Source organism: Oncorhynchus mykiss, chromosome 25, assembly GCF_013265735.2.
Source record: "Oncorhynchus mykiss isolate Arlee chromosome 25, USDA_OmykA_1.1, whole genome shotgun sequence".
Classification (NCBI taxonomy): domain Eukaryota; kingdom Metazoa; phylum Chordata; class Actinopteri; order Salmoniformes; family Salmonidae; genus Oncorhynchus; species Oncorhynchus mykiss.
The window spans coordinates 26,527,650-26,536,807 of NC_048589.1; the positions used below are offsets into that span (position 1 = coordinate 26,527,650).

The following is a 9,158-nucleotide window of genomic DNA, read 5'->3' on the forward strand; positions in this document are numbered from 1 at the left end:
ACACTGGCCGGAATGTAACTAACCAAGATGCATGTTCCACTACGGATTTAATTTTCGCTACACCTAACTCGCGGCATGTTTTTCAAAACGGCGTAGCTAGGTTAGCTCGTAGATAATGAAATGTTTGTATCACATTGTCACACTCAAGCTTCTATCGGTTACATCTTTAAAGTAAAAGGAATCTTCTGATATTGTTGTCTACCACAATGGAAAGTGATATTTTAGATGTGCTGGAACAAGTTGGGTAAGCACAATACCACCACCGATGATGCTGTCCGCTAGCATGGGTGTTAACAATATAACAGTGTTGTGGAGTAGTGAACTACATGTATTTCAACTAGTAATTTAACTACATTTGCAGTATCCTGGTGGTAGTTTAACTAGATTCAAATATAGGTATCTTGCTAACTTTAGTGTTTTAATACATTTGCCATATCGGTGTAGCTAGCTAACTACTGGAACTACACTTTTTGTGCAAAAATAAATACAGGTGAATATACTGATAAAAGTTATCTTGTCCTAGAGAGATTTACATGGTTATCAGAACGGGTAAGCCTACACAAAAGACAGCCCTTGTTTTAAGTGTTTCTACAATCCCCTATGGGAAAAATTATTGGTGAAAAAACTATTGGAACCATTTTCCTGTTTGAACTCTAGGTTGTATGGGTTTATGACTCATACTGTGCTCTATTACACTTTCTGTTAACATATGACCCCAAAGTGTTTTTGATTTACATATGATAATTTTTCAACTACTTTTTCATAGTAGCTTTAGTTAAGTAAACTATTTACTAGAGCTTTAGTGTAGCTTAACTTCGTCCAGTGTGAAGTAATTGGTAGCTTGGTAAACCTATATTTTCATAGTAGCTTCCCCAACACTGTAATATACACTGAACAAAACTATAAACGCAACATGTAAAGTGTTGGTGTCATGAAATGCTGAAATATAAGATCCCAGAAATGTCCCATATGCACAAAAAGCGTATTTATTTGTAAATATTCTGCACAAATGTGTTTACTTCCCTGTTAATGAGCATTTCTCATTTGCCAAGATAATCCACCCACTTGACAGGTGTGGCATATCAAGAATCTGATTTAACAGCATGATCATTTATACAGTTCACCTTGTGCTGGGGACAGAGAATTGAATGTTAATTTCTCTACCATAAGCTGCCTCCAACATTGTTTTAGAGAATTTGGCAGTAGGCCCAACCGGCCTCATAACCGCGGACCACGTGTATGGCGTTGTGTGTACGAGCTGATGTCAACCCAGTGCCCGATTTTGATTGCACAAAAATACTGTGAGGGGATCCTGAGGCCTGTTTTTCTTTGAGGTATCTGACCAACAGATGCATGTCTGTACTCCCAGTCACGTGAACCATAGATTAGGACCTAATAAAAATGATTTAAATTGACCGATTTCGTCATGAACTGTAACTCTGGAAAATCAATGAAATTGTTGCAAGTTGAGTTTTATATGTTTGTTCAGTATGCTTAACTAGTGTAGTCATTCTAGACAGTGGTAGAAAAATATAAGGGTCCTTTGCTTATTCCCTCGCAAAAGCATCCATACAACATCCAAGTGCTATTATAGCTATGATTCAATGCTAGCGTACAGCTAGATCATATTGTTTGTTGGTGCGCAGGTATGAAGGACCTCTGCAGACTGAGGAGAGGCTTGTCAGAGCATGTGAAGGTGGACTTTTATCAACAGAGTATGTCAACCTATGCATGTGGTTAGCATCCCGTCTGAAACCGTTATGTGATCTGGAAGAGAGCATTTCTTCAGGTTCAGGTTAGCCAAAAGACCTCTACTGTACCATTTGATTGAAATTTGTTTTATTAAATCGGATACTATTGCCATTGCTAAGTTAATTCTGAAACGTGTGTTTAGGTGACACTGATGGCCTTCAGTTTGAGATGAGTGGCATGCTGAAGGAGTTGCAGTGCCCTTATCAAGGCCTTGTCTCCGGGATTATACAGGAAGGGCTGCAGAATAAGAAAGACTATCTAAAGCTAGTATGTAAGTATTGAATTGGCCATCTGTCCAGAATACTGGGCTGAGTACCATCATGTTATTATTATATATTTTTTCACCTTTATTAAGGTTAAGAACAAATTATTATTTACAATGACGGCCTAGGAACAGGCCGTCATTGTAACAGTAACTGCCTTGTTCAGGGGCAGAACGACAGATTTTTACCTTGTCAGCTCAGGGATTCGATCTAGCAACCTTTCGGTTACTGGCCCCACGCTCTAACCACTAGGCTACCTGCCGCCCATGATACCCTTTTTGGTATGTTGCGGCTCTGCCACCTTTCCTAATATAAATCAAATTTTATTGGTCGCATACACATATTTAGCAGATGTTGTTGCGGGTGTAGCGAAATGCTTGTTCTTAGCTCCAACACTGCAGTAATATCTAACAATGCAGACAAATCTAAAAGTAAAACAATGGAATTAAATATATAAATATTAGGATGAACAATGTCAGTGGCATTGACTAGAGTACAGTATGTAAACATGATTAAAGTGACCAGTGATTCCATGTCTATGTACATACAGTAGGGTAGCAGGCTCTAAAGTGCAGGGTTGAGTAACCTGGTAGTAGCAGGCTAGTGGAGTGACGAAGCTCAGGGCAGAGATGGAAGCTGTTTTTCAGTCTCTCGGTCCCAGCTTTGATCCACCTGTACTGACCTCACTTTCTGCATAATAGCAGGGTGAACAGGCAGTGACTCGGGTGGTTTTGGTCTTGAGTTTTCATTTTGCATGTTTGTTTTTTTTTAACCTGTCTTTATTCTGCAGTGTTTTTATGCTCTGAGCTACAAGCTGCACAGATAGTAAAGAGACGACCTGCTAAGGACAAAGAACACAAAGACCGAAACGATCTCCAGGCAATCTGTGAAACACTGAAGCTCCCAGAGCTAAGAGAGCAGGGAGTAGCAGAGCTGTTCTCTGGGATAGGGAAAAAGGTGTGTTCACTTCCTCTCAGAGCTCAGAAGGTTTGGTATACAAAAGCTGCAAAAACAGCCATCGTTAACTCAATAGAATGTCCCGAATGCATAGCCATCGATTTTATCATTGTCTTTGTATTCAACAGATGCATTGTATCTTGTAGTGCCTTCAGAAAGTATTCACACCCCGTGACTTTTTCCAAACGTTGTTACAGCCTGAATTTAAAATGGATGAAATTGAGATTTTGTGTGTCACTGGCCTACACACAATACCCCAATGTCAAAGTGGAATGATGTACTTTGACATCTTTACAAATGAAAAGCTGAAATGTCTTAAGTCAATAAGTAGTCAATAAGTAGTAGGATACAATTATAGTAGTAGGATACAATTATGTGTGGGGTACAGGTCCCTCAATCGAGCAGTGAATTTCAATCACAGATTCTACTACAAAGACCAGGGAAGTTTTCCAGGGCCTTGCAAAGAAGGGCACCTATATAAGTTGATGGGTAAATAAAAAGCAGACACTGAATATCCCTTTGAGCATGGTGAAGTTATTCATTACACTTTGGATAGTGTATTAATACACCCAGTCACTACAATGATACAGGCGTCCTTCCTAACTCAGTTGCCAGAGAGGAAGGAAACCGTACTGGGATTTCATCATGGTGACTTTAAAATAGTTAGAATTGAATGTCTGTGATAGGAGAGAACTGAGGATGGATCAAAAACGTAGCTACACCACAATACTAACCTAGTTGACAGGGTGAAAAGGACGCTTGTACAAAATAAAAATACTCCTAAACATGCATTCTGTTTGCATCAAGCCACTAAAGTAGTAATTGAAGAAAATGTGGCAATTACATTTTAGTCCGAAATACTGTCATATTTGGGTAAAATATAGCACATTACTGAGTACCACTCCATATTTTCAAGCATAGTGGTGTCTGCATCATGTTATGGGTATGCTTATAATAGTTTTTCAGGATAAAGAATAAAGGGAATGGAACTAAGCAAAATCCTAAAGGAAAAACATTGTTCAGTCTGCTATCCACCAGACACTTGGAGATTAATTCACTTTTCAGCAGGACAATAATATAAAACACAAGGCAAAATCTACAATGGAGTTGCTTACCAAGAAGACTGAGTGTTCCTGAGTGTCCAAGTTACAGTTTATATGGCACGACCTGAAAATGGTTGTCTAGCAGTTATCAACAACCAATTTGACAGCTTGAAGAATTTTGAAAATAATAATTGGCAAATGTTGCACAATCCAAGTGTGGAAAGCTCTTAGAGACTTACCCAGAAAGACTCAAAGCTGTAATGGCTGCCAATGGTGCTTGTACGAAGTATTGACTTGGGTGTGAATACTTATGAAATTGTTTCTGTATTTGAATAAATGTGCAACGTTTTCTAAAAACATGTTTTCACTTTGTCATTATGGGGTATTGTGTGTAGATGGATGAGACATCTATTTAATCCATTTTAAATTCAGACTGTAACAACAAAATGTGGAATAAGTCAAGGAGTATGAATACTTTCTGAAAGCACTGTATGTATTTCCAGATAAACGCAGTGCTTCAAGAGCTTCCAAAGGATCACATTGGAAAGCCTGTTCTGAAGAACTCTCTCGACAGTGAACAGTTGGTAAGCAGACTGCATTCAGAATGTCATCCATTTTTGTGGAGGCAAAGGGTATAATTCCTGCAAAGGCATGAGGGGATGCCAAGTGTGCATTGAATATGGGCCTTGTCTCCACAGGAGCGGCTGGAGCAGATCAACACCGTCCTGTCCTCAGAGTATGAGTGCCGACGGAGGATGCTGATCAAACGTCTCGACGTCACTGTGCAGTCTTTCGGCTGGTCAGAGAGAGCCAAGGCAGGTGGAGTGCTCTGGTGTATCTTGATAGTCTCAACGTTAGTGACCCCCCTTAAATCGTCAGGCTACTCCCTTTCTGCTCTTTCTATGCAGAACGTCATTCTCCGTGTCCTATGCTCAACAAACTGTCTTGTCTGTCTGTTAGGAGAGAGTTGATAGCATGGCCAGGGCCTACCAGCCTAAGAGACACACCCTGCTCCAGAGTTCATCTGTAGGCATGGCTCACCTGTTGGCAGCCAGGGAGGACATATGCAACGTGGTGAAGACCAGCAGTGGCTCCAGCAGAGAGAATACTGCCTGTGCTGTCAATAAGGTACTGTAGCCTTCCAGACTGTGGAATGTGACCCAAGGTACATTGTGTCCAAATGTCTAATGAGTGTACATAAGTCTTGAGCATTTAGGCCAAGTACCCAGCAGTTGAATTGCACTAATGTTGAGTTTCCGTCTTAGATTTACCCAAAAGGCTCAGACTTTTCTGTTTCCATTTATGTGGACTGGCACCTGTGTCTCACTGGACCATGGCTCTGACTTGGGGCCAAAGCCAAGCTACTGGTATTTTTCAGCTGTCATTTACATAACAATAGCTACATGTGAACCTTAACACCTCACAAAGCAACTCTTGTTTTTTTTTACCTTTAACTAGGCAAGTTAGTGAAGAACAAATTCTTATTTACAATGACGGCATACCCCGGCCTAACCCGGACGACGCTGCGACAATTGTGTTACAGCCTGGAATCGAACCAGGGTCTGTAGTGACGCCTCTAGCACTGAGATGCAGTGCCTTAGACCGCTGTGCCACTCGGGAGCCCATGGTGCAGAGGTTGTTGAGTATGCTTGCCCCAAGTATTTAGTGTCACACTCCTGATGGAAACACAATTATACTAGAGCTAGCATTAACATAAAACACAGGCGACACACTGGGGTGGGGTACTTCTTAGGTGGAAGTGCAGCATAAATTACTAAAATGTTCTCCATCCATTGACCTACCATTGTATTTCTCTTCTATAGATCCTGATGGGTAGGGTGCCAGATAGAGGTGGCCGGCCCTCTGAGATAGACGCCCCTCTCCCTGAGATGCCAGCCTGGCAGAAGAGACAAGACGGTGGAGGGGGTTGGGGAGGTGGTGGTTGGGGAGGGGGTAAGAGTGGCTGGCGAGGTGGTGGAGCTGGTTGGGGTCATGGAGGAAAGAGAGGACGTTATCAATACTAACTTACCAGGGTTTTTTTTAAACTGAAAAGCCAGACAGTGTTCAATAGGTGAACTGAAACCTACTCATGGTTATATGTGTCGCTAAGTGCAACACTAAGGCATTGCTTATTTGGAGTGATAGGTACAGAATGTTACTGTATGAACTCCAATTTTTGTCACTGATTTGTGTTCATTTTCAGAGTTTTTTTTCAAAGCAATACCGACAGTAAGTCAAATTCACTGACCATTTTTATATAGTTTTACGTATTTTCTGATTGTATGTTACTACTTTTATCAAATTAACTTTTCGGAAATTGGAATTCTGGTAATGAACTTTTTGATTTGAAGACTTAATCTGATTGACTTGAATAATAAAATGCTTTCTTCAGATTTAAATGTCTAGGTTCCCTGTGTGTGTGTACTTGTCTTTGTCTTGTGTAATTCCTTATGCATAGATATTTAATTAGTTTTACATGAGTTGAGTTCATTCACCCTCATGGATTGGCCTCTTGTATCAGAAGTTTGGCGTGATTTATGTCATAATGACTGTGACCTTACAAAACCAGTGGCTTGAACGTTGGTGGTATAGTGCTTCAAGTACAACTGCAAGTGCTCTCGCCATCCACAGCGAGACTCTAGATGGGGCAAACATTCAGTGAAAGACGGTAGCAGCATCGATCGGGCAGAGATACTTAATTCACCTGAGCCGCATGTGGATAGCCTATGCGTAGTCAGCAGAAAATGCTAACATCCGGTTTTCAGGGATACAGTATATTCAACCCAACTTCCGTTTCCCCTGAAAAACAGAAGTGGGAACTCTGCTGAGTCATCTTTCTATGCCTGCTACTTTATGTGGATGACGAGCGTCCTGATAGCAGACCTCACCTATAGTAAGAATCTTTACTTGGTAGAAAACACAGAGCTCCAGAAAATCCAAATCCAAGTGACAAAGGAAATGCCAAGGCTGTGTAAAGAGAACACAGACCTGAATAACGAGTGAAAAGCCTGGAATGGGGAACACGATAAGGGACAGGATCTGGGAGATGTGTAAAGCCCTGAGTGAGTGCATCAGCAAAGGAGCACAGCTGGGGAGTGGAGACTCAACGCCTGGAGCTTGAATGGCAGAGCGACACAGCCAGGAATCAGATTGAAATTGAAGGGTGATCTGTCCGTTTAAAGACCAAATCACTTTTTTTCACAAGGGTGAGTTGATCGAGGAGATGCAAAACTCAGTGGGAAAATGTAATTCTCACATCCTGGTGTTGTAGGAGAGGCTAAAGAAGTTGGATGACAGAATTACCGAAGCCAAAGACGCTGGCAAAACACAGCTCCATTGCACACGGGAAAAGGGCTCTATCTCTCACTGAGGAAACTGCGCAGTGTAAAGAACTTGAGCAGTGTGCCAAGCGATGCACCGTTGAGGAGGAGATGGCGGCTCCACTCGATCCGACCCAAAGATTGTTGAGAAGTCTGTTCAGGGGACAACAGAAGATGGTCTACAAGGCAGGGTTGCTCGCCTTGAGCGTGATGGTGCCACTGTGTAATGGCCTCCTGTGTGCCCAGCTGCCAAGATGGCCCTGGGGTGGCTTGCGAGGCCTTCGGATCAGTGGTGGAAAAAGTACCCAAGTGTCATACTTGAATCATACTTAAAGATACTTTCATAGAAAATGACCCAGTAAAATACTTGAGTAAAAGTATTTGATTTAAATGTAATTGTTAAAATATACTTAAGTATCAAATTTCAAATTCCTTATTAAGCTAACCAGGTGGCACCATTTTCTTTTTTTTATTTCACCTTTTATTTAACCAGGTAGGCCAGTTGAGAAGTTCTCATTTACAACTGCGACCTGGCCAAGATAAAGCAAAGCAGTGCGACAAAACAACACAGAGTTACACATAAATAAACGTTCAGTCAATAACACAATAGAAAAATCTATGTACAGTGTGTGCAAATGTAGAAGAGTAGGGAGGTAAGGCAATAAATAGGCCATGGAGGCAAAATAATTACAGTTTAGCATTAACACTGGAGTGATAGATATGCAGATGATGTGCAAGTAGAGATGTTGGGGTGCAAGAGGGTAAGTAATATGCGGATGAGGTAGTTGGGTGTGCTATTTACAGATTGGCTTTGTACAGGTACAGTGATTGGAAAGCTGCTCTGACAGCTGATGCTTAAAGTTAGAGAGGGAGATAAGACTCCCTTCAGTGATTTTTGCAATTCGTTTCAGTCATTGGTAGCAGAGAACTGGAAGGAAAAGCGGCCAAAGGAAGCGTTGGCTTTGGGAATGACCAGTGAAATATACCTGCTGGAGTGCGTGCTACGGATGAGTGTTGCTATGGTGACGAGTGAGCTGAGAGAAGGTGTGGCTTTCCCTACAAAGACTTATAGATGACCTGGAGCCAGTGGGTTTGGCGACATATGTAGTGAGGGCCAGCCAACGAGAGCATACAGGTCGCAGTGGTGGGTAGTATATGGGGCTTTGGTGACAAAACAGATGGCACTGTGATAGACTGCATCAAGTTTGCTAAGTAGAGTGTTGGAGGCTATTTTGTAAATTACATCGCCAAAGTCAAGAATCGGTAGGATAGTCAGTTTTACGAGGGCATGTTTGGTGAGTGAAGGAGGCTTTGTTGCAAAATAGGAAACCGATTCTAGATGTAATTCTGGATTGAAGATGCTTAATGTGAGTCTGGAAGGAACGTTTACAGTCTAACCAGACACCTAGGTGTTTGTAGCTGTCTACATATTCTAAGTCAGAACCATCCAGAGTAGTGATGGTAGTCAGGCGGGAGGGTGCGGGCAGCAATTTGGTAGAAGAGCATGAGAAACCAAGGCTGTCGAGTCTGCCGATGAGGATGTGGTGTTTGACAGAGTCGAAAGCCTTGGCCAGGTCAATGAATACGGCTGCACAGTATTGTTTCTTATCGATGGCGGTTAAGATATAATTTAGGACCTTGCGCGTGGCTGAGGTGCACCCATGACCAGCTCTGAAACCAGATTGCATAGCGGAGAAGGTGTGGTGGGATTCGAAATGGTCGGTAATCTGTTCGTTGACTTGGCTTTCGAAGACCTTAGAAAGGCAGGGTAGGATAGATATAGGTCTGTAGCAGTTTGGGTCGAGTGTCCCCCCCTTTGAAGA

The 9,158-nt window shown here is 42.0% G+C and overlaps 1 protein-coding gene across 3 annotated transcripts; it reads left to right on the forward strand.

The window, feature by feature from the left end:
• On the forward strand, window positions 1-6,410 carry LOC110505712 (protein FAM98B). 3 transcript variants are annotated; one of them, XM_036962921.1, is made up of 9 exons: window positions 1-244; window positions 1,647-1,795; window positions 1,895-2,023; window positions 2,806-2,972; window positions 4,519-4,599; window positions 4,714-4,830; window positions 4,976-5,143; window positions 5,281-5,382; window positions 5,839-6,099. In XM_036962921.1, the coding sequence occupies exons 1-8, from the start codon at window positions 207-209 to the stop codon at window positions 5,356-5,358; spliced, it is 927 nt and encodes a 308-aa protein (XP_036818816.1). In that variant the 5' UTR covers window positions 1-206; the 3' UTR covers window positions 5,359-5,382; window positions 5,839-6,099. The 3 variants fall into 3 exon arrangements, with proteins under 3 accessions (XP_036818816.1, XP_021440778.2, XP_021440777.2); XM_021585102.2 differs by lacking the exon at window positions 5,281-5,382 and having other exon boundaries at window positions 2-244; window positions 5,839-6,410; XM_021585103.2 differs by lacking the exons at window positions 1,647-1,795; window positions 5,281-5,382 and having other exon boundaries at window positions 5,839-6,410.
• Window positions 6,411-9,158: the final 2,748 nt, after the last annotated feature.